This window comes from Acanthopagrus latus, chromosome 14 (genome assembly GCF_904848185.1).
Source record: "Acanthopagrus latus isolate v.2019 chromosome 14, fAcaLat1.1, whole genome shotgun sequence".
Lineage (NCBI taxonomy): Eukaryota > Metazoa > Chordata > Actinopteri > Spariformes > Sparidae > Acanthopagrus > Acanthopagrus latus.
The window spans coordinates 21,255,471-21,281,519 of NC_051052.1; the positions used below are offsets into that span (position 1 = coordinate 21,255,471).

Below are 26,049 nucleotides of genomic sequence, written 5' to 3' on the forward strand. Positions count from 1 at the left end.
TTACTTTATTATTTATATAAATATTTACTTATGTATTATAATTATAATCCAAGTAATAATAATAATAATAATAATAATAATAAGACATGTGACCGTTGGACGTCCCTGTCGTTCCTGCGGCGGCCAGCAGAGGGCGCTGTTCTCTCCAGCTCCACCGTGAAGCAGCGTTTGGCCGAGCGGAGCTGATAATGAGGCGCTGCTGAGTGGAAACAGTTCAGTCTGAATCCTCCGACTTCTTTTATTCACAGTTTCACAATCAGATCTGATCCTCGACGCACAGCGAGAGTCTGAAACCAGCCTCCACATCACAGAGTGGAGACTCATCGACTCTCTGACTCGTCTTTCATCGTTGCTCTCTCTAAATATTGATGCTGAAAATACATTTTTTACATTCACAGCTTAAAAATGAGGAGGACGCTGCAGCGCGGCTTGATCTCATATCTGCACGCTGGATAACTGATGGTTTCTTCCTGCAGTGATCGAGTCGTTTGTTTGTGAAAGATATTCAGTCACATGTAACCTGCTGCCATCAGACACGTTCGACTTCTCTCTCTGAGGACCTATAGTACTTACTTACTTACTGGAACATTATAAAAGAACCCCAACAGAACCGGTTCACTGTGGAGAACCCATAGAACCTCCTCCCCAGGACCACTGAAATCATTTCTATGACTCGTTTCCAAAAAACCCAGAAGAACCTCCAGAATCTCCTCAAGGATGAAAAGAACCTTCCCAAGAACCCACAACACTCTCATATGGACCCATAGATCCCTTCTAACAGAACCTGAGTCCTCAAAGACCCGTGGAACCTCCCTGAAGCATCCAGACCTCACCAAGAACAACTACAGTTCTCTGCAGCTTGATTCCAGAAACTCAAGAACATTTTCCAAAAGCCTGAGAAACTCCACAAGGACCAGAACCATTTCTGAGATCCCCAGAACCTCCTCCAGAACCCCTGGGGAAATCTTTATGACCTCCAGAACCTCTCTACTCCCTGAGAACATTACGCAATCACTCTTCAGAACCTGAGAACGTCCTCACGGTTCACTGGAACCAAGAACCCCTCGTCCCTCGTGATCAGTAGAATATTCTCCAGGTCTCTTATATCCTCCATGATCAACAGAACCTGTTGAGTGTGAAGAACCTGTAGAACATCCTCCTGAGGACCACTGAAATGACTTTCATGACCTGAAACCTCCAGAAGGACCTCCAGAACTTCCTCAATGACAGAAGAACTTTGAACGTTCTCCAGGACCTGTAGCACTCCCTCCGTCACCTTGAGAAGCTACACCAGGACTCCAGGAACACTTTCTGGATGCTTGATTCTACAAAGACAAATTATCTTCCTGATTTTGAAAGATGCTGACCCCTAAATATTCTGGAATCCTCTAGAACCAGAACTAGTTCTGGTTCTGAGGCTCCGTGTGTGCCGTCTTTTCTCTTCCTCTCTGAGCAGCAGACACAAGAGCTCATAACTCATCTCCAGGTTTTATCTCACTGTTGGTGGTTGGCGGCTGTGAGACGGAGCGCGGACCCTCTCAGAGACCATCCACCTTCCCGGCATCGACCAGACTCGGAGGCGGATGTCGGCGATGACCTGCTGCTGTTTAAAGATGATGAAGATGTGTTTGGAAGGCGGCGGCGAGATGGAGAGCCATGAAGGAGATGAGCGTTACAGCAGCATCCTGCCTCCTCGCCTCTTTGTGTCTCTGCTTCAAGGTGTCCAACAGAACCGGACCTCCCGTCAGTTTAACAGCCAACACCTCCTCAGTGCTGCTGAGCTCCAGCTCCACACGAGTGTCTCAGGAAGACTTCTGCTCATTGGTTTAGAGTTTATTTTATATCACAACCTTCATATTTTCCTCTCTGACAATGTGAATATTGTTTTACTGTTTAGGGAAACGTCACGACTGAATCCTCTACACAGGACGTTGGAAGCAGCTGATGGTTTATTACTATGTTGTCTAAAGAGAATCAAGTTCATAAAGAGAACTTCCTGAAATAACTTTTCTTTTTACAAAAATAGAAATCATACATAGAATAAAGGTTTGTTCAGTTCAGAGTTTTGTGGTTCCTTGAAGTTAAGATCAAGTTAAACATTTTGAGTTATGGATCCAACTTTCAACCAAATTCTGTAAACAAACCTCCAGAATTAAAAAGTGTCCAACAGTCAAGTAAAAGTGAAGATCTCATCAAAATATTATTCTAGTAAAAGTGAAAGTTGCCTGACTGACTCAGGATCAGTATTTTTTATTTTTGATTGTTGTAACTAGTAACTAAAGTTATCAAATAAATATACTGAGAGAAGGTAAAGTACTCAAAGTTCAGTGGAAGAATAAAGTAACAGAAGATGTAAATACTCAAGAAACTCAAAGTGCCTCAAGACTCGACCAGAAATCCAGTAAATCTACTCAGTTACATGTTACTGTGTCCCACGTCACTGGAAACGTCTTCAGCAGACACGAAACACGACGAAGAAAACAAATAAAGAGTTCGGAGAAAGTCTGAATCTGTAGAAGCAGTGTGTGTGTGTGTGTGTGTGTGTGTGTGTGTGTGTGTGTGTGTGTGTGTGTGTGCGTGTGTGTGTGCGTGTGTGTGCGTGTGTGTGTGTGTGTGTGCGTGTCCTCTCTGAAACAATGCAACTATAATGTGTGCACTCATGCAGAGCAGCAATCTCATTACACCTCATTATTGATCTCCAAATTAGTGGCCAGGTGGTCTGAGGGACCTGCTCCCCCCTCCTCCACCTCCTCCACCTCCTCCACCCCCTCCCCTCAGTCCAAGCCTCTGATTGGCCGAGCCTTTATGACTCTCGATTGATGGAGGCAGGAGAAGTGTGGAGGCCTGCGAGGGGTTTTTCTTTTTACAGCAGGCAGCTGTGTGAAGAACACCGTCGGCCATAAAGAGCCCGGAGACAATCCTGCTGCTGCCTGACCCCGTCACCTCCACCGCCACCTCCACCGCCACCTCCACCGCCCGACAGGAGGGTGGAGGAACACAGGGAGGAGGAGGGAGGAGTGACACGGTGATGAAACACAGCAGCGTTATCGCAGCAAACGTCTGCGTTCGTGTCGGAGCCTCAGACCTGTTCTGCATCCCAACCAGAGGACGAGACCAGAAACCAGCCAATCACAGAGCTCCGAGGAGCGGCTGGCCCCTCCCCGAACCTCAACGACCATTTAAATACACAAATACTGTCAGAGTTCTCTCCTCGACTACTACTGACACTGTCTGCTCTCTCTGCTCCGTGACAGCAGACTATCTGTGAAACAACACAACAGTTTCAGAGATCAATGATCAACCTGTTTTTATGACATATCACAGAATAAACAGCTAATAAAGAATAAACAACTAATAAAGAATAAACAACTCATCGATTCAATGAGAAAATAACTGACCGGTTTTTATTGCACATGTGCCTGAATGGATATTGATCGAACCGTTGTAACAGCTGCTCGTTGTGACTGACTGAAGGCGTTCTGGTCACGCTGGCAGCAGAACTAATAAAGAGAGATCACGTGTCGTCTCTTCACGGAGGTTTTAAAGTTCACGTGTCTCTGCTGAGGATCTGTCTGGAGGTGTCATGCTGACAGACATGTTCCATCTTCTCTAAGACGTGTTGATGGACGGACAGACAGAGGAATCATAAAGCCGGAGCCCGAGGGCCCCGCGGCTCGGCCCTCCTCCCTCTGTGGGGCCGTGCAATTACAGTAATAGTGTGGAGGCTGCCAGTGTGGAGCGTGAAGCTCTGATCCCCGGCTGTGTGCTGATGGAAGTGATGGTGCTGAATACAGAGCGTGGACCAGACTGTGGCCTGAATCCTAACAGACACTCAGACTGAGAATACAACAGCAACCTGCTCCTCTGTTACAGCACACAACAACACACAACAGCACACAGCAGCACACAACAGTACACAACAGCACACAACAGCACACAACAGTACAGGATGTGTCTCATGTCAAAGTCAGTGCAGATTTATGCTCTCAGGCTGATTTTCACAGTTGACATCTGGACTCAAACAGGCTTCATTCAACTATATCCACACAGACGAACGGTCCAGGAGCACGAGGAGGACAGCAGGAGGTCTGGGCTGAAGGCTTGTCAATCAGAGAAACTGAACTGAACTTTATCTTCCTGCAGTGCTCTCACTGGCCCCTCCCCCCACACAGGTGTTCCAGGTGCTGTGATGTCAGAGGTTTTACCTGAGAAGGAGGCAGCTCTCCGGCTCTCCTGCTGCTGAACGGGTGGACTCCAGCCGCCGCCACCCTGCCGCCCGTCTGGAGGTTGATGGGGGACGTCTGCAGCGGCTCCGAGCTCGCCGCCTTCTGTCCGTTAATATGTGCCGTCACCATGGAAACGGGAGCCTTGGCCGGCACCACGGAGATGGCGATGCCCTGGCTGGGAGGCTTGATGAGAGACAGCGGCTTCGTCGTCCCTACAGGACAACTTCTGACTGCCAGCTTCTGCTCGGAGACACAGAGAGACGTGTTAAAGTATTTGTACACAGAGCACACTTCACTGCTGTTCTCTAAAGAACTACAACACCCATCAGACAGTCTCATCTGTTCTCTAAAGAACTACAACACCCATCACTCAGTGCGTTTACATGCACAGCTTAGTCAGATTACAGCCATAGTTCGACTATGCTGCTCAATCAGACAACTGCAGTCGTCAGAGTATACATGCCGGTGAGAAAATCTAACTACTGTCCGGAGCGTGTCATACTCCGGTACACTAGGTGGCGCTGTGCCCATTTCAACTAGTGGTAACAGAAACACCTCCGGCTGACCTCTTTACGTCACCAGCTGCCTCGGCATTCAAGAAAGATGGCGTACGAAGAGCGAGACGAAGCTGCATCTTTATACACTTGGTATATGGTGTACATGATAATTACACAAACTAGATGCACAATGATCCGCCGTCCTTCTACTTGCGCAGAAGGCAAAATGCGATCGGATCCGCTGGAGCGTAAACATGCAGGAGCAATGCGACTATCAATCGAATAATCTGACTATTTTAATCCGACTATGAGAAATCAGATCTGGTCCGATTTCAGTCAGACTAATGTGTAAACATGCATCTTAGAAATCTGATCTTAGTGTCATGTAAACACACTGAGAGACTCATCTGTTCTTTAAGGAACTACAATACCCATCAGTCATCACTTGTGTCTGTTCACAGGAAATAATGAAGTTTGTTTTGAAGAAAGTAAAAACCTGATGAAGTGAAACGAACGAATGAATAAAGTGACGCTGAGCGACTGGAGAGAAGTGAAGCTGATGTCACTGCAGCAGCTCTGCTGTCGCTGATGTGATGTGAAACACAATCAGACACACTGCTGCTGCTCCACTTGTCCTACAGTCCTCCCCACCAGAGCGGCCTCATCATCATCATCATCATCATCTCACACACACACACACACACACACACACACACACACAGTCAGACCCCTCCCCCACCCAGCCATCCTCCTCCTCAGCCTGGAAAAGAAAAACACATCTTCCAAAGCAGAGATAAGTACATCTCGCTTTCCCCTCCGCTTCACCCTGGCACCACTGAAAAGAAGAGGCTCTCTAAATATTTTATATTCCATCCCACTGCCCTTCTCATCCCGCTGCTGCCTGTTTCATGCTTTCTGCGGACTACACAGGGTCTGTGGGTGAGGGGAGGGGGAGGGATTTCTTTCTCTCTGGCAGCAGCAGACAGTTTGTGCATCCTGCTGGAGAAGAAAATAAAGGATTTGTGTTGTGTGCAGGCGACGTGGCTCACAGAGTGTTTTCAGACCTCAGCGTCCCTCCTGGCTGCAGATATCATCTTTAAATACATCAGCAGAGAGTCGCTTTGATAAACAACATCAATGTGGAGGAAGAAGTCCAGTTTAAATATGATTCTCATCACAAAAAGTTTCTCTTTCTCGATACGATTCATCCAAACGAGCTGAATTTATTTATCCTGAGAGGAAACGGCCTCACCACCACAGCTCCCTGTTATCTGCTGAGAGGGGCTGAGGGGCTGAACACACTCATGTAGAGACGCTGCAATACCAACAAAGAAGTCTTCCAGGCTGGAGGCTGCAGCTTTAAGGTGGACTGGAGCTGTTTGTTTCTCTCTCAGCTTCCTGTTCTTCACTGCATCAGGACTAACATGATGATTAGTAGTTAGTTTACACAACGCAGTTAATAATTAATAACAGTGTGCTTTTATTTTGAAATAAAAGCAACACAAGTGAAGAGATTAAATCATTTGACTAAAGCAAAATTCAACTTATACCAACCATGACATGATGCTCTGAATCAGAGGATTATAGTTGTGAAGTTACACAGTAAAACTTTATCATCACTCAACAACTCACTAAATTGAGACATTTGTTAAGGGAGTCTGGTGATTCAGCAGTGAACCAGCTAGCTACTACAGCGTGTGATGACGACGGCGTTCATCACATCAGAGGAGGCGAGAGACAACTTCCTGTTTCTTCATACATGGACTGGGACAGCAGCCCTGCCTCCTGGTTAATGTTATAGAAGCGTGTCTGTAAACCTGCTGACTGTGTGAGAAGTGAACCAGATTCTCTGACAAGAGAAGAGAAACTCTGTTATAGCCCAGCAGACGACTCCACAGTTCTGCTTTTATTCTCATGTTGTTATTTATTAATTCCCCTCCACAGTGAGTGTGGTGGGCCCCATTGTTTCAGGGGATCAATGTAATCCACAGGCAGCGCGAGCAGCCGCCTCCATCAGGACCCAGGGGCCGCCGCTCGCCATTCAGCATTTGTTCGAGCCGGGGCACCTCTGATTGTCTCAAAGGTCACTCATTTAAAGCCTCTCCAGGCTGGAGAGCTGAGACTCGTCCCTCCTGGAGAGAGCCGAGGAGGAAGTGAATGAAGGGGGGAGACGCAGAGCGAGATGACAGCAGGTACCACAGAGCACAGAGAGCTTTTTAAACCACCTGGAATTAGAATAAAGGAGGATTTACTGAGAACGACAGAGAGTGCACCAAGATTCACCAGAGCTGCTCCGGAGCAATTCATTCCTCAGAGAATTCAACGACATGATGCACGTTTCTGCCACGACAGAGCAGAGACAAGATGAGAGGCTTCAAAACGTCACACAGAGTCCAAAGAATGTGATCACACGTCTAACTGAATATCTGGAGCACAAACAACCGTCGGCACCGAGGACGAGATGAAACAAGAAACGGTCTTCAAAAATTTACAGGTTTAAATAAGTCAACAAACACTGAGCTGCAGATCCAACCAGCCTCAAAGACCACGACACAGAGGCAGTGGAGCTGTAGGTTAGAGCTGGGAGTCGTGTCATCAACAGCCCGTTACAGGATCATTAATGGATGGATGGAAGTTTAAGGCCACAGTAGTGTGACAGCGATCCGTTGATTTATACTTTAAAGCGTCCTAACGTGTCTAAATCCTAAAAGCTTTCTGCCTCTTATAGCTGAAACGCCTTTAATACATGTGATTAATTAACCAAACATGGAACTTCAACCCGAAGTTTAAAAAAAAGCTGCTAATTAATTTTGCACCTTAATTGAAAATATAATTTAGTTTTCGTGGTAACTGGGGAGTGATTTAAAGCCCCGACTGTCTTCAAAACACACAGAAGGTTATTGGGTCTTGATCAAAAGTTATGTATTTATGTTAAAACATTAATATTGAATGAATGATTTAAATACTGACATCAGTCTCAGATACTCTGTCTGTTGGGAAGAACTGGGAGAGCAGTGTTATTGTGCAGCTCATGGACTCGAGTGGCTAACAGAGGCTCTGAGGATCCTGCAGGCCGACAGTAAATGCTGTTAAATGACCTTCTGGGAATTTCAAAGACAGTCAGGAACTCATCTGGAAGGCAAGTGGACAGTGAGGATCTGTGACTCGACTGTAATGGCGTGTCACCATCCACGTCTCCATGTCAGTCTCACCTCACTCTGGGTAAGATGGCCGACAAGAGTTTCCTACAAAATGTCTGACTGGCATAAACCTGCATCTGAGTGACCACACTGCACTGTATGCAAATACAGACTCCATGTTTCTGCTCGAAGACAGAAAGAAGTTCATGTAGAACATTTGCTGAATTAACAAGAAGGTCCAAATAATGCAGAATGAGTCAGAGACAGAGTTTCACAGAGTTTATAAAGTGTCTCCAACTCAACAACTCACTAAACTGACACATTTGTTAAGGGAGTCTGGGGACTTTCTCCACGGGGACAAAGAAGTCGCCTATATTGTTCCTGTTTAGTGTCTTTGTAACATGTGACATGTTTAGATCAATAACATGTTTCTTCTTTCATAAATGGAGTGTAAATGGTGAAATCAGTGTAAACAGTGTGTTCAAACAGCTGATCAATGTTGGCAGGTAAGACTTTAGCACTTTAGACACAGAAGCAGACAGGCTGGTACAGACATGCTGCCACAAACTGACACTTTTTACAAGGAGACAAACAACTTCAGCTGAAACATTTAATGCTGAATTTACAACAAGGACACAATGAGTCAGAATCTGTCAGAGACACAGTTTCACTACGTTATAAAGTTTGTTTTAACTCAACAACTCTTAAAATCACCACATTTGTTAATGGAGTCTGGTACTGTTGTGGTGACTAGTTCAATTAAAGTGCGTCTGCTGCTAACAGTGGCAGGCTAACAGAGACCTGACATGTCGTTTACATCACAGTGAACCACCTGGAAATGTCAAACGTCTGCATTTATTTATTGATCTATCTGAAGTCCGACTTAAGTTTTTGCTTCATGTTTGCTGACGTTGAATCCAGATGGTCCAGACTCACAGCAGCGTGGCTCAGCTGACACACAGTGTTTAACAAAAGGCTGATTTCTCTCTGCTGCATTACTGAAACCTTCATCTGAGAGTTCAGGACATGAATCTGACTTCATCACACCGTCTTCTGAGCTCGTTTCTGTCCCAGGAGACTCGCCGTCAACTCGATCTGAGCGTCCCGCTGCACGGTCACAATTAGATCATCCTCCAACCTGCACTGCCTCACAGTCAGATCCTGGATGGATGGATACTGCAGGTTTTGTCGCAATGACACATGCGACAGTCTGTCGGTGTCCCCTGAAGCCAGAAACACCTCTGGAGAGTCTCCCTGCTGGCTTGCAGCCACAGTGTTTCCATGCTGAACCTCCACCTCCACATGTGGGGCAGCGGGGCCTCGGTCCCTGATGGCCCCTCTGTGCCAAACTGGGCCAGGGGCCAGCCTCTGTCCTGTGTGCCCCTGTTGATAAGCTGTCGCTCTGCCAGAGGGGGTTCACCTCTGCAGGAAATCAGTCCCAGAATACAGCAGCCCAGTTCGAGTCTGGCACAGAACTGGGACGAGTCCAAACAGCGTCACCAGCAGCAGTCCAGTTCTGACGCCTCAACGTTTTCTTCTACTGAGACTTTCTGCTCATTTTCTTGGACTTGGGGGTTTTCTCATCAGCAGACTGAATGAAAAATCAATTGTTGTGCCAGCTGACGTGATTCAACAGGATTTTGATTTCAATGTTTTCGCGCTCTGCAACCGTCACACATGTCAATCAGTGAAGATCAACAAGGTTTTATGTCCCGACAGACTCGTCTTGGAATAAAAATAAGGTTTTACAACAACAGCTCGACTTGATCCCGGCGGCTGTTTACAGGTCAAATAATATTCAGCTGAAATAAAAGATGCATTGTTTTAAAGTTGTGTTTCTCAGATCTGTCCAGAGTGAACCCTCTTCACAAACACATCAACAAAGGATCTCTGGCCATGTCATCACATCTTCCTCTCCCAGTAAACTGTCTTCTGATCAATACTGACTTTAATGATCCGAACTGAAAGCTCATTGTGATCGAAGAGTAATAATATTGGTCCAGGAAACTTTAATACTGTCCAGTCCAAATGTTTCCTCTGTAACTTCAACTGAAGATTTTAGAAAAGATTCTGAAAGATTCAACGCTGGTTGTCAGTTTTAGAAGCAGCCGTCTCAGCACCAGGTCCATGAAGTGTCGACTCTCTCCACCCAGAATCTTCCTCAGCACTTTCTTAATGTTTATGAAATTGTAATTAAGCTCTTAAAAAGTCTAAAAAAGTCTAATCTGAACACCAGTGATTCCAGGAGATCCACCGATCATGAAGCTCTGTGACTGACGGGACCTCTGGTGTGATTCTGCCGTCGTCCTCTCACCTTGAATACTGGAGGACTCTTCACAGCTCGCTCCTGTCAACATCCTTAAAGGAGCATTTCTTTATTGTGGTTTCACTACAATGAAGGACTGGAGCCTCTCTTCCATCACCGGCAGGAACCAGGACAGCCTGCAGCCGTCCGTCTCCTCGGCACCTTTCAGGACTGAAGGGCCTCGCTGGTAAATGGAGTGTAAACAAAGAAACCGTCTGGCAGCTGCACTGATGGAAATCTGAACAGCTACTAATGCGTTTTCCAGCGGCCCCGTTATCTCAAAGGCACACTATCAAAACAGAGTACATAATGAGTGTGGATAATCCCGGCCGCTCGCCGGAGCCGCAGTAAACAGCGGACGCGTGACCTTAACGGTGGCCGTCAAGCGGTGGCGGCGCTCTCAATTAAATTCTGCCAGTCGAGTTCACAGATGGTCTGATATGTGTTCCTCTCAACAACAAGAACATGATGAGGAGAAGGCATCTTAAAGGAGCAGTTCACCCAAAAAATTAAAGTCAGCCAACAATTCTCAATTCTCCAACAACAAACCTCTAGTTTGTTTTTGGCGCCCCAACTCCCCGACTTCCTAAAGCTGTAGCAGCTGAAACTGAAGACATTAAATCAAATGAAGACATTTTTTAGATGATCTCAGCTGTTCTGGATCAGTATGAGTACAGTTAAGACATCTGCTAACGTTTAACTACAGGACACTGATCTGACGACTGAACACAAGTGGACCGACGTGTGTTAGAGACTCATGTTCACACAGTTGGAGGTGATTCACTCCACCTTGATGTTCACCAGCTCGGAGCCGGACAACACGCCGACGTGAATCATCGTCTCTTAAAGCCAAGTTAACGCGTGTAGCTGCAGAAAATTGGTCCTGCATCAGAAAACCCATTCCCCATCATCACGGTGTCCGGGCGTCATTAGAGCGTCTGAGGATGAAAGGCGAGCGGCGAGCGGACGCTGATGAAAGCCGCCGCCACCCGCAACTAAATGACCTCAGATGTATGGAGGACGGAGCTCGTTAAGACGCTGCCCTTTACCACGTTATTAAGATTGTTTCCCATCTGGTGATCCAGAGGTGGAGACGCTCTGGAATCAAAGTCATTGGCCGTCCTTGTAGCTTCACGTGGATTGATTTCGGACACGAGTCTCCACATCTGTTCAACAATATATAAGAGCGCTCCCCTGGACCCGAGTCTTTTATCTGTCAGGCACCTTTTAACCGACTCCTCTGTTGGTGTTACAGAATTAGAGGCACTCTGTTTGTCTCCGTGGTGTTTTCTTTAGCACCCTGTGTACATTAGAAGCTCTGAAATCCAGACCTGAGGGGCTTTAATGGCACGTTATGTGCCATCAGCTCCTCCCTCAGAGGCACTCGTCTGAGCCTGGAGGTGACGAGGACCGCGCCGTTTGGCAGCCGGCCGAAAGTCATCAGAAGCTGAGTGATCCGACCACAAGTGGACAGTTAAGTACAGGTGTGAATGTCCCCAAGATGCACTGAGGACGTTTCTCTCTGTACGCAGTGTGAACACACGCGTGGCCACACTGAAGCAGCCTGACGACCTCCGTGGAACCCCAACAGAACCAGACTCCATTAACAAATGTAGTGATTTTAAGAGCTGTTGAGTTAAAACAAACTTTCTAACATTGTGAAACTCTGTCTCGGACTCATTCTGCATTATTTGGACCTTCTTGTAAATTCAGCAAATGTTCTACATGAACTTCTTTCTGTCTCTAAGTAGAAACATGATGTTTGAAGCAAACTGTGTTTCAATATTTATGCTTAGAACTCATTGATTTGTTTTACTTTCAGATCTCAAGGCATCGAGAGAAATTTGTAAAAAACATATTTATTTTCTGTAGCTGTAGTGAAAGTGAGTGAATGAATTCAGAATGACACAGAATCAATGAAGCTCAAAGCCTCAGCTGATCAGCTCTGTGTTGTCGGTGTTCAGCCTCTGTATGAGCTGTTAATCGTCAGTGCTGCAGCTGCTTTGCTTCTCTGGCAGCAGATAACGATCACATTAAAATGTTCATTACGCAGACAAACAAACACACGGAGGCGTCCGGCTGAACTTTACTCTCAGTGTCACTTCCTGATTCCTCATTTCCTCCCACAGAATGAATCTGATCGTGGTCAGTCTCCGCCCGTCACACCGCCAGCGGACAATAAATCCATTTAAATGCAAATCAAACGTGCCCCGAGTCTAATTTTCTCCATGTGAAACAGAGTTCATTGGAATGTGACACACGGCGGCAGGAAATGTCCATGAACCGGCGCTGAAACGATCAATCGATTTATTGATTAGTGGATAGATGACATCTCAGATCATTAATCATTTAACAGATGTTTAACTACAAATGTTTGATGGATCCAGATCAAATGTAAAGACTGTCTCTGCTTACCGACCCAAAGTCAAATCAAAGCTGCTGCCGAAACATCTGGAGAACAAACGAGGTTTCAGGCTCGTTTGAACCGATACAGACTGAAGTTTGTTTCCGCAGGACGACAGAAGTTCAGTAAGTGCTCCTGTCATTAATCTGGAGTCTGAACACAGCGAAATAATTATCTCTTAGAGAAAACAAGGCTGGACGATGAGCTGTAGCTGCTTCTGTTGGCTGTCATGTCGTCTTACATGTAATAACAAAATCACTGAAAATGACCCTGAACATGTTTTATAAGCTCATATTCAGGCGCCTGGTAAATATTATTCATTATTCACACTGACTTTGTGCAGATAAAACATCAGAAACAAGAGCTGAGCAGGAAAAACAGACTGTTCAAAGAGCAGAACGACATCAACTTGCATTGTTTCCAAGTTTACAAATTTGGGAACTCAATTATACTTTATGTTGCCAGTTTTTAATTTTAGAGGCCACAAGCAGCAAAACCAGAGAGAAAACCCACTTTGTCTTGTTCTGACTTGTTCTGACAGCTAACAGTCCAACCAGCTAACCAACAAACAACCAAAACAACATGGACACAAATGAGAACATAACCTCGTCCTAAAATTAAACGGCCTCTAGTTTCCCTTCATCTGTGTTTTTAATAACACAATAAGAAAAATAAAATGATCTCCTAAAATAACTAAAATGATATTTATCATCCTTTCCTAATGATTCCAGAGTCAACAGCAGCGTGGCTGCACGCAGAGATAAAAAGCTCTGCTGACTCAAAGACACAAACTTTAATTAGAAACACAGAATTAGTGACAGTGCTCCTTCAATCGATCAACGCTCTAATCACTTGTTTGTTTCTCTGCTGCCTTCAGCTTCTTTGATCACTTCTGGAGGAGAGAATAACGCGGCCTATCACAGCCGCAGCATCAAACTCCCGTTTGTTTATCATCAATTAACTTTTCAGCAAAGTGCCCAGAAGAGATCTCGCCGCCTGAATGCCAAAACAGAAACAGAACCGACGGAGCCGGGCCTGCTGCGACTCTCCAGCTCTCACCGCCGTCATCGCCCAGATCTCAATCGCCAATCTATGCTAATTAGGTTTTCAGAAGTGACAGAGCCGCCGCGCCGCTCGCATGAATGGAAGTTGATAAAAGATGTGAGTGTTGGCTGGAAGGGTTGAAACGCGTCTTCAACCCGTTCCAGCCCGCCGCAGAGCCGGGACGTGCTGATTGGTCGAGAGGCTGAAATGTAGCTGAGGCTGCTGTGACACGCTGACACTGCTGCTGTTCTCACCGCAGCTCCTCTCAATAAAAAGTAAATGATCAGATGTCCCCTCCTCTGCTTTTATTAGCCGTTTCACAGCGCGTCAGCCGGCTGGCGTCTGAGCCTGTGATTGGAGGCCGAGGTGATGTTTGCTCAGAGGCTGAGAGGACGAGGCAGAGAGGGACGTCTGTCTTTATTTCACAGCCTCACGGAGGAATGTTGCTATAGAGACTCCATCACATCGCAGCTCGCAGCCCACACAGCAGGAGGGCCGCGGTGTAAATGACAACAAGCAGAGGAAGATGAAACCAGTGAAGAAGAAGGAGCCTGATTTGACACAATGCTCTCGGGGTTTGTCATTAAAAGCTCAGTTTGTGTTCCTCGTGCACGCCACGGCCGCTTCCTGTCACTTCCCATCAGCCTCAGGGAGAGAGGCGTGGATTCACCTCGCCGTCTACAGCCAGGAACAGACCCCGCTGATGCTTTTACTCTGAAGGGAGGGTTGGTCTTCCTGTCCTGTTTGAGTTCCTGGATCAATACAGTGTAAAAGCTGCACTCTCCTGATCAGGTTACTGGAATTCAAACATTTATTCATGTAAATTAAAACATAATCAGTTTTACTCTGAGCTGAAACCAGAGAATGGTTCGAGAAAGGTCGACTGTCATCCACAGTAAGAGATTCAAAGTACGGCTGCAACAATTCATCGATTAGTCATCAGCTATCAAACTAAGTGGAAACTATTTTGATAATTGATTTATCAGCCTGAGACATTTTTTAAGGAAACAAAAGTCAAAATTGAGATTCCAGCTTCTTAAATGTGTTGGCAGGTACAGTGAAGAGGAACGGTTTAGGCTGGGTGGATAATGGACTGTTGTTTATTAGCTATAAATAAATCTGAGAATTTGTTGAAATAATGAAGAAAAGTGAGAAAGTGGCAGGATATGTATGTTTACTTCCACCTGAATCTTTTGGGACTGTGTTACTTTGTTCAGCTTGTTTTAAAAAATAAATGAAGTCATTCTTTCATTAACAGAGCGACTGACCGACGTTCGCTGCAGCGATGATCTCTGAAAGCTTTCTGAGCTCAGTTTCTGCTTCAGGTGCACAGAAACATCCGAGTGAAGAAGCAGACGTCTTAAATCTGGTGTTCAGTCAGACATCAGAGTCGACACGTGGAAACAGGACGAGTGTTTCAAAACTTCTCTTCAGTGTGGAGTCGGCCGACTGATCGTTTAATCAGCACCACTAACGTCTCCCGCTGCTCTTTCTGCCATTTTTCATCCTGTGATTATCTGCGATTAGGAGCCGAGAGTCGAGTTGATCAGTGCGCTCTGCGGCAGCTCTATAATTTCTCCTGCACTCTTCACTTAATATAGAGTTTGACCTTTGAGCAGCTGGTGATTGTCGCCGCCGCTGGTCAATATTCGGCGCTCTCGCTGAAGGTGTGCGAGCCCGTCGGCTCTGCAAATAAATGTGTTCATTAGAGCGGCAGCCCCGAGCAGCGCTCCTCTCCATGATGTTCACATCATTTCTGCTTCGGCTGGTGATTTGGTTTGGCCTCAGATAAACGCTGAGGGAGCGCCATGTTTCTCAGACGAGGACGGAGTGACGAGGCAGGTTTAACATGGACCCAACATGTTCTGATGGTTCTGATGGTTCTGTGTTTGACTGAGAAACGGTGACATGGTTTCTTCTCTCATTGGTCAGATTGCTGCCACTCACTCAGCTTCTGTCCTCTAAATCTCTGTTCTCACTGATAACACATCAACATGTCAGGATGATGTCACCGTGCTGCCTTCAGGGCCCAGCTCCACGTTTGAAATGAGCATTATTAACCAATTATTCCTTCACGTTATTCATTCAGCTCAGCGCTAACTTAATTAACTTTGATTCCTCAGTTTTGTGGTCTTTACCTTTAAATTATGCACCTGATCTTTAAATAATTGGTGCCATCAAATTTAATGAATTCCTTCAAATTAAAAGTGTATGATACAACTTTCAGTCCACTCGTCCCCTCGACACCTCTCGCCTCGGGCCTCTGATTGATTCTGACTTTACTTCTATTTCAGTGGGTTTAGCACTCAGATGTATTGTTGACGTGTGTTAAAACAGCCTTAAAGGATAATAGATGGTGATACTGTGATACATAAAACCTCAGCTTCAAGGTTTGGAAGTCATCATGTCTGAGAGGAGGACGAGGAGTAAATGAAGTCATTCCAGACCATGATTTAGTCATCCGAGGGCACAAATTATTAATTTGAGGGAACGAATCTAGTCATTTGAGGGTATGAAGCACTAAATTGAGTGAATAAAAAGTTATTTAAGGGGGTGATTTAAAATTTGAGGGGACAAATTACTAATCTAAAGGAAGGATTTATCACCCTCAGGGCTCTGTTGTTGTCAGACGACGGCACGAGTGTAAAACAGTGATTTTACTGAAGGTCGTAAATGCTAAACGATCATTTCTGAGCAGCGATCAGAGCGGCGGCTCACACTGCTGCAGCCATCGTGCTGAAAGAGATGGATCGTACGGCTGAACCAGACCATTATTTTGAAATTCATCCATTTAGCGTGTTTTTCCTGAGATGCTGCAGAAGGAGACGTAAATCTAAAAAGTCAGATCTCCCCTCTGTCATGAACAGCCTCACATATGGCCGCGGAAACAGACACGTTATTAATTCAGCCTCTTCTTGGCAGCGTGGCGCCGAGCTGAGAGCACTAGACCAGGACCAGAGGGGGTCTGAGGGAGTCCAACTGGCCTGTGGGAAGCCTCGGTGCCAGGGTCGGCGCCCTGCGCTCGCTGCAGAGAAAACAACCGTTTAACATGTTGGATTAGCCGGGATTAAGGACATCTGTTGAGCAAAACGAGGCGCTTCTGTTGGTTTTATCTTTCCTGCTGCGACGGAGAAGAACGAACCAGGAGGCACGAGGAACGAAAAGTCAAAGTCTGGAAGTCACCGGGGGGAATATTACAGCGGAGGGAGATTCAGGAATTAGTTTGAGTAGTTTTCACTTGTGTGGGAGTAAAACTTCTCTTTTACTGATCTGAGACCTGCGTTTTATAATAGAGTCTGTAGGTTAAAAGATCCACAAATAGAAAACAGGACTTAAGTTTCAGCTGCCAAAATGCAAATCAAATCATATCTGCAGTCGACCTGAGTGCTGATAACTTCCCCAGTCAAAGTTAATGTGGAATATTTAGTGTTTTATTTGATTTGTGAGGATCCTCACTGGCTTCACTGAAACAGAAGTTATTCTAACGACACAAAATGAGATGCTGCTGTTGGTTTTTATCTGTGATGACAAAGAACCAGGAAGTCAGAAAGTCAGCAGGAGGCAGATGTTACAGCTGAGAGACATTTAGTGACTCTGGAGGAGGTCTGAACTTCTACTTTACAACATTTAAAGACGGGAGCTAAATGTTTTCTGCTTCTCGTACGATCATCTCAAAGTTCAACTGCTGGAAGGAAAAAGTACGAGAAACAGAGCTGCAGCATTCTGCTGAACAACTCAAGCTGCTGAGACTTGATTTAAACCAGAGAAACAACCACAGAAACATCAGATGTCTCCATACAGCTCATCTGTAACACATCACAACCTGATCTGAGACCAGATTTACACTTCAACACTTTTAGCTCAGCAGCTGCAGGGAAGATTTCAGCTTTAAAACTGTAAATAACGTCTCTTTGAATCAGCAAACCCAGGAGAAGGTGATCCAAACTGAAATACATTCATTTACTTCCTGATGGCTGGATGAGAAGAGTGGTACCACTCGTCTGGCTGCAGCCACTTAGCTTAGCTTAGCTTAGCTTAGCTTAGCTTAGCTTAGCTTAGCTTACAGGGGGAATCTGCTGGCCAGGTTCAGTCTGTAGCTCACTGATAAACATGTTACATCAGGTTTATTTATTCTGTATTTCAAGAGCAAACATTTACAACAGTAAAGATTAGAATGATTTCCTAAAGCCTGAGAACAAGTCCGTCATCAACTCACTTTATTTATCAACTTTTTTTTATTGTAATTCTAGTTGTGTTCTCTATCAAATTATTTAAATATAATGAAAGACGTTTCACCTCAGCACAACTGTCCACAGCCAGATTCAGTCACTTTATAATACAATTAAAACCAAAACAGGACAAATTTAGTTTCTGAGGTTTTCAGGAGATCAGCAACATCATCATCTGGGTTTTAGTGAATTATTTGGATCTTTATAAACCATTTTACAACAACAACAAGTGAAATCAGTTCTCTAAAGTGGAGCTGAAGTCACAAACTGTCCTGAACTTTAAATATTCAGTGTCCCATCAGAGAAAGCAGCAAATCATCCCACTGAGAAGCTAAAACGAGGAACTGTTTGACATTTGCTGTCTTAAATTAATTAAATTAATCATCAATCAACTTGAGATTTCTGCTCCAGGTTTCAGACAGCGAAGGAGCGTCTGTCCTTGCATTTACCTCTCTGAGTCAAATCACTTTCGACCCCCTCCGGTTAATATATGCACATACACAATGATGTTATTCACTCTGTGCAGTTAAATCAAACGTAAACTGGTGACAGAATTAGAAACGAACAGAACTCACAGCTCAGCAGAGGAAACCCGGCGTGTAGTGATCACTGACGTCCGATCTAAAGTGAAGTGAACTAAAGGCCTCGTCACCTCCGATCAGCTCTCTGCACACCCAACGTCAGTGATGGAGGAGGTGGAGGGGGAGGGGGACAGCTGGAGAGGCTGGGGGAGGAGGAGGGTGAGGCTGGGGGAGGAGGAGGGTGAGGCTGGGGGAGGAGGGGGGTGAGGCTGGGGGAGGAGGAGGGTGAGGCTGGGGGAGGAGGAGGGTGAGGCTGGGGGAGGAGGGGGGTGAGGCTGGGGGAGGAGCTGAGCTGGAGGCCAGCAGATGGACCCCCGCAAACAATAGAGTCAGACAGATGCAGCCACAAAGAGCAGCGACCACACAACACACACACACACACACACACACACACACACACACACACACACACGGTGTGTGTCTGACAGCCACCAGCAGCTCAAACACAAACTGAAAACTTTCACCTGAATATTCAAACTGGCTGTAAATCAGATCTGGATGTTTGAGTTGTGTCGCTCTCGCTGGCCGACGAATCAAAGATCATGATACTTGTGACCACATGTGGACCGGTTCTGGACCAGAAACCAACTTTCTTGCGTCAAGAAAGAAAAGTACAGAATTTATAAAAATGACCTGATTTAAAGATATAAATGTGACATTTCTGCTTTAAATTGTCTAAAAGCCTCAAACTTTGTTCTATATTGTCCTGGTACTCAAATCATCCCAAAATTAGACTTGAAGTTCCTTTAATTCTTCTGTTTCTGTCATTTATCATCATTACTTTGGGGATCAAACATAGTTTCATCATTTCCCTTGTTTAAAAGCACTATGATTCCTTTACTTTGCTTTTAGGATTTCCTGTTTCTTTCCAGAGGAGAGACGACAGGTGAAAAACATTTTGACTTTCACAACGAACATTATTTCAGATCAGAATTCTCTGCTGGAGATTTTCATATCCAAACATTAAAATAAAGATATTGTTAATGTGATATCTACTCGCTGGAAATGGTCATGCAACATGACCGCTAACTGCTGTTAGCTCTGTTAGCTGCTCCCATGTTACATGCATCTGTGCTTGTGCTCTGACTGACAGCGCTGGAACAAGGTGAAACAGGTCCTCTTGTTTTAAACAGATGAACCTTTAACGACTCGGCCAAAGACGACTTGATCAGATATCTGTATGCAGCAGCAGGAGCGTCGTCAGCGGGAACATCTGCTCCCTCCACAACCTCGCCGCGTCTCCTCCGAGATATTTGAGAACTTCCTGCAGGCGCTCAGGGGCTCCGAGGGGACAAAGGGGGGGTGTTTCTGTCCCTCCCCTCCTCCCACCTTCAGCCCGAGGCGGAGAGGAAACATCCCAACACACTCCTCCGTGCAGGGGGAGGGGCCTCGTGATGTAACATGGAGGCCTGACGCTGAAACAAGCGCCACCGTTCACATGAATCTCAAATCAAATCCATTTTATTCATAAAGCCAAAAATCACAGTCACATCACGTCGGTGCAGTGAAACTCATCCTCCGGATACAGTGAGGAGAAAACTTCCCACACTGAGCAGAAGAATCAACAAGATGGAGGAAACTCTCCGGGGACGGACACACAGGAAGTAGATGTCGTTGGAACAGAACTACAGAATGTGAGGGAACTTCCTGCAGACGGCTTTGTTTCAAACTCAAGAGTCTGAAGGGAAAAACTAGAATTTCTTCTTGGAGCTCGTTCCTGAGCTGAGGCAGCTGGACAGACGTCACATCTGAACTCTTCTACAAATCCTCAAGTTAAAAATGTGAAGTGTGAGGTCACAGTGACCTCTGACCTCTGGAGTCTCATCAGTTCATCCTCCAGTCATAGAGGACAAAGGTGATATTGTGTTCACAAAATGTGACCCATGGATGGATGGACAGCCTAAAAACATAATAATAATAAAAAACAAACCTGATGTTATCATCAGAAATCTTCCACCACAGCTACATCACACATGAAACACTTTGTTTGTCCTCCATCTCTCCACTGTGTTACACTCATTAACAGTGAACAGCTGGTTGGAGTTTCACTCTGTGCTTCAGCCTCTGTGGTGTTTTCTGAGAGATCAAAGATAAAAATCATTATCTGATTCTGTATCTCATGTCCAGAGAAGTCAATCAATGCTCAGGATCGAATCACCGTGACGACAAACGGCCTCATTTCTGATTAAAGAGTGATTAAACACATGACTCATCAAAGCTTCACGTTCTGACTCAGAACCAGTTCCAGGTCCAGGTCTGATGGGAGAGAAACTCCTCACGTCGGGATAAAGGACGCTGACGTATATTTGAACAACAGTAAAACTATTTTCTTTCTTCAGAATTTGTTCATCAAACATTAAATAACAGAAGATTAAAACACATTACTGAGACTCCAGACCAGGACCAGCACCGGGACCAGGACCAGGACCAGCACCAGCACCAGCACCAGCACCAGCACCAGGACCAGGACCAGCACCAGCACCAGGACCAGGACCAGGACCAGGACCAGCACCAGGACCAGCACCAGGGCAGCCAGACATGCGGTCCACTCCGTGTTTTAAAGATGTATATCTATGCAGCCTGTCACTGCTCTTTGTTCTATATTTACTCAACCACATCTTACAATAACCTCTGACCGCTGGAGCCTGACTGAGCGCGCTCAGTGGCAGGATGTGTTCAGGACAGATAGTCGAGCTGGAGACGACCAAAACATCCAGACAGACACGACGGAGTCAGTTTAACACCAGAGAGTCCGAGAGGAGACGAACCTGAACACACCTTTACTGTCAATCAGAAATATTTAAAAACTATCTGATTCTTTTACTTTGAAAGAAGCAGGAAGTCCTCAAAGCAAAGACAAAAGTAAGAGCTTCATTAAACAAGAGACATTATTTTGACAGTTTGGGCTGTTTGGCTTCAATAACACAATGTTGTTGCAGTGATATCTGTCAGCTGTCTGGGACTTTATGTTTGAAGGCGTAGTTTGTAAGAAATGGCGTGCGAGCCGTTGTTAGCATGTAGCTCCTCTCTGTACTCTGAAGGGCTCTGCAGAGCGGTTGGTCTGCAGGTCATTCACACCTGATTACAGAATAACTGATTCCTGAGAACATGGACGGCTGGTGACAATATTTTCTCATTTATGGAGCACTGAAATGAAGAGAAGAGGATTCTGGACCGGGCTTTACTGGAGGTTCCTGTTCCTGTTCTGAAGTAGATTCTAGAAAAAGTCTCATTGAAATCCAAACACTGACTGAATGTCAGTAATCAGCTGTGGAGGCTTGGTGTTGTGGTCCCTGTTCAGCTGTAGTGTCTCCTCTTATGACACCTCCTCATCACAGTTTATGGAGGAGGTGTGGAGCAGAGCCTCTCTCCCCCTCCCCCTCCTTCTTCTCCTTGCCTCGCCGAGTGTGACGACTTTCAATATCAGTGTATTTGATTTGAGGCCAGCGGGTAAATATTGACAGAGTGGATCTGAATGGAAGACGCTCTGTTTCTGCAGCGCTGCGTCTGAGATGAGTTTTCCTCTGCCGTGGGAGGAGGCGGTGCATCACGGCGGGGCTCGCTGGTGGAGGATGGAGGATGGAGGACATTCGGGCGGCGGCGTGGGGCTCTGGGAGGCTGCCGGGGCCTCCCATCAACAACAGCCATTTTCTTTCATTTGTTTCCCCTCTCTACATCCATCCCACCGACTGCTGCCGCCATCAGCTCAGCTGGTTGTGAACCATCAATTCCTCTCTTCTCGTCTGCAGCTGCAGCTCTGATTGAATCATGAAATACAGCAGCGAGCACACAAAGTGACCCTGACTTCTGCTTAAACTAGTTCGCTCTCCAACTCAATGATTCACTCCATACAGCCAATTAAAGGCGCCCTTAACAACGACAGCCATCAAAGCTGCCCCCCCACACACCCCCGACGCTTTTCAGCGCCATTATTGCTCATCCGCAATCACTTCAAATTAGATCTACAAGTCAATACCAGAAGTCAATATTTAATTTGCTCATAGCAGGTGGTGATTCAGGCAGAGACATGGTGGATCGCCGAGTCCTTCATACAAAGCACGGACCGGACCGAGAACAACAGGCGGGAAACTGGAGATAGACTTCCTCTAAAATATAAAATAATCTATACATTAGTTTATTAGACAGCATCTGAAAGTAGAGTCGTCCAGTTTGTTCGCTAAAAACCACAGTGAGCTGAGTGAATACTGAAGATTCAAGTCTTCAGTAGGAACCAACTGGACACAGACAGGAAGTGAGACGGACTGACATGTTGGTCTGAGTCCAACCACGGCGTCTGTTGAAATAAGGAAACCGTGGTGGACTTCAGCTGGAAGTGAAGACACAAACACAACGCCGTCACAGTTGTGCATCCTAATGGATCGTCTGTACATCCCTGCTGGTGTCTCAGTGCATGCTGGGACATTCTGTGACCCGAGGATGAAGCAGGGGCGAGAGAGCTCGCTCCGTCCTAAACGACTGTTTTTAGGATAAGACGGCGGCCGGCCGGCCTTGATGTTGACTGGCTGTTAAACACTTTAGTGAACCCTCCGGAGAATCATCGAACAGCTTCACTCTGTCGTATGATGATGTTCACGATTGATCTCCCTCCTCGGCTCTGTCTAATTATGCCTCGGGGAGGTAACAAAGGAAGGTGTTGCTCAGCGGACTCTTCATTACTTGGCTGGAGGACCCTGGCAGCAGCTCGCTGAGCAACAACTGGTGAGGACTCGTGTTTATCTGTTGTCTTAATGTGGCCGACGGCGGTTTGCTTCCTCGTCAACACCTCTGGGAATGTTTTTGTTCTGCAGAAATCACTCAGAACTTTTGTGGGTATGGTTGAAACGGCAGCGGTCGACTCTGGAGGAGCGGTTTTAATTAGCTCCTCTGGTTAACAGCAGCAGGAGTGAGAGTACGCTGATAGAACACGGTTTACAACACCACCGTCATGGCGCGTTGAAAGCTGCTCAAACTGACAAGAGTCCTGCCAGAACCAGCCGAGGAGGGAAAAAATGCAAATCTACCCATTTACAAGGTAAACCTGTAAAACAAATTCAGCCTCAATTACACACACTGATGCCTCGCAACAATTATCCACCCATCACAGAGCGCACAGTTCATTTTAATTAGGGTTTTTTTTGTTCCGGGCTCTTCTGCATCACATGCTCTGTGAGGGCCTGCAGAAAGAAGAGCCACCACCATCGACTTCCACTCCGTAATGAATCGCAGCTCTGAAATTAAACTGACGTGTAATGAATCTCCATCCTTCTCTCTGTTTTACTCCTCTCTCTTCAACTCATTTAAATTCATCAGCACTTTCCTGCAGCCACAGAGACTCACTGCAAGTCTGCCCCAGCACAGTCTCAGAGAGAAAGTCCACTTTATGTTATACTTTCCCTCAAGCTTGTCAACTTGGGCATTCGGATCTCACGTTCTGCTCTACAAAAACAAACAGACTCCATGTTTCTACTCAAAGACAGAAAGAAGTTCATGTAGAACATTTGCTGAATTAACAAGAAGGTCCAAATAATGCAGAATGAGTCAGAGACAGAGTTTCACAGAGTTTATAAAGTGTCTCCAACTCAACAACTCACTAAACTGACACATTTGTTAAGGGAGTCTGGTCCAATGAAACAGTGAAGCACCTGCAGGTCAGACAGAGTGTGATCCAGTTTCATGTGCTCAGGTCTCGAGAATAAACTTCTTCAGTGAGCCAAAGTCTCCGTGCTCTTCAGAAGAAAACATCCAAATACTCCCCATGGCAACAGCAGGTCACAGGTTAACACAACGAAACTGGTATAACTACATATATGTATATATCCATCCCACCATCAGTGTGCTGTGAACAGAACTCACCTGTCCGTTCTGAAGTTCGTTGAGGCCTTTGCACAACGTCTGATTCTGCAACTGAGAGAGAAAGAAAACAGAGTGAATAAAACGTTCAGGAGGAAACTGGAATCGCATGAATACAGACGCGTATCGACATTTTACAAATCGGTGTGGTGACATTTCTGGAGATTCAGAAATCCTGATTCACATGACTGATATTGGTTAACCCAATCATTAATAAACCTGACAGATCAATACATCTCATCACACCGACTGAAAATTCAATGGAGACGCTCATTGATTAGAAACAGTGACCTTCTGAAACCACTGAGAGCAGAACAGAACAGGAGCAGTATCGATGGCTCGGACACAACAGTTACGTTACTTTACAGAAGTATATTTACACATCGATCGCTCAGAATCCACCTGTAAACACCTGAACACCAGCCTCAAAGAGGACAGCAGCGTCTCAACTCCCATCCAAACAAATGTGGATTAAAAGATTCATCCTCTGGGATCATGAACACCCACAGCAGATCTAATTTAACTGCGGCGATCAGTTCTTGTAACATCTTGTCGTAGAGCAGAAATTTTGTTTTGAGTTCATAGTTTCCTAAATGGAAAGGGTTCATCATCTGGGGACACGTCGTGAAATTCATCATAATCTGACCAGTTATTTATTTTTTTCCTCAGGCAAGGAGAAATTTGGGGTAAAAAGAAATCAGTAAATTCATCAAGATTTATCCTCTGGGGTCACCAACATCTTAGACAGTTGTCTTCCTGGGACTATGAATTACCACAACAAATGAAAATGTAGTCATAAGCTTTTAAAATATCTTGTCATAAACCAAAATAACAACTTTTTACAGCAAGACAGGAAAGGTCCAGGTTCAGCAGAATGTTATTGGTTCATCCTCTGGAGACCATGAATATCCACAGCAGATTTCATGGAAATGCAACCATCAGTTTTTGCATTTGTATTTTAATGAAGCACAGGTAGAGTAACGGACAATCAATCACTGAACTCGTCGAGATGTATCCTCAGTGGACAACAAATGTTCAGAGGCGTTTTAATGGACGATGCTGGTGCAACAGAAAAGGTGGAGGTGTTATTCATTCATCAATATCAGCAGCTGCTCGACTTCTCGTCGCCCACCCTGCTCTTTATCAAACAGCAGCGAAGCCTCAGGAGACGCCAATAGAGGCGTGTGATCACAGCCGGACCGATCCGAGCCGGCAGAGGAAGATCTGTGTCCATTTGTCAACTATAATCTAACATGGAGGAACGTCTGGGGACAGCGGCAGAAAAACTGAAGCCCGGTCGAGAATCTTGACTTTTTAATTTCCCTCCAGCGGGGCGGGTGGCTCGGGCGGAGAGAGACGAGTGTGTGAGGATAGTCGGGTAGATAAATAGAGCCGGATTCATTCGGTATGCATTGCTTTTCACGCTGGGGAAATTTATAAGCGGAGCGCTGATAGTTTCCAGATCAGGTGCACTCGGGAGTTGAGCGGCGTTGCGTCAGAGAGAGATTACTGCACCGTTTTACAACAGGACGTTTTACTGTGTCACCGTCACCTCCTCCGCCTCAGACCGCTCAGTCAGTGCTACTGCAGAGGAGGAGGTCGTTACAGCCATCAGCAGGAGGACGTGAGGACGATGACCTCTGCTGTAACAGGACAGAGGCTGGGGAGGAAATACTCACAAGTAAAACACACTCTCAGGTTTTAAACATGGCGGAGCTCTTTTAAAACACAGTTTAAAACATATCCTGCGCTGATTTTTAACAACTGCTGACA

At 45.7% G+C, this 26,049-nt stretch overlaps 1 protein-coding gene across 4 annotated transcripts in view; it reads right to left on the reverse strand.

Annotated features, from left to right (window-relative positions):
* phf21b (PHD finger protein 21B) overlaps nt 1-26,049 on the reverse strand; it is a 75,637-nt gene that overhangs the window by 14,217 nt on the left and 35,371 nt on the right. For all 4 annotated transcript variants that reach the window (XM_037121747.1, XM_037121744.1, XM_037121745.1 and 1 more), the window contains 2 exons: nt 24,280-24,330; nt 4,206-4,466 (listed from right to left, as the gene is read on the reverse strand). In XM_037121747.1, coding sequence (XP_036977642.1) covers nt 4,206-4,466; nt 24,280-24,330 — 312 coding nt within the window. The remainder of the gene's footprint in view (nt 1-4,205; nt 4,467-24,279; nt 24,331-26,049) is intronic.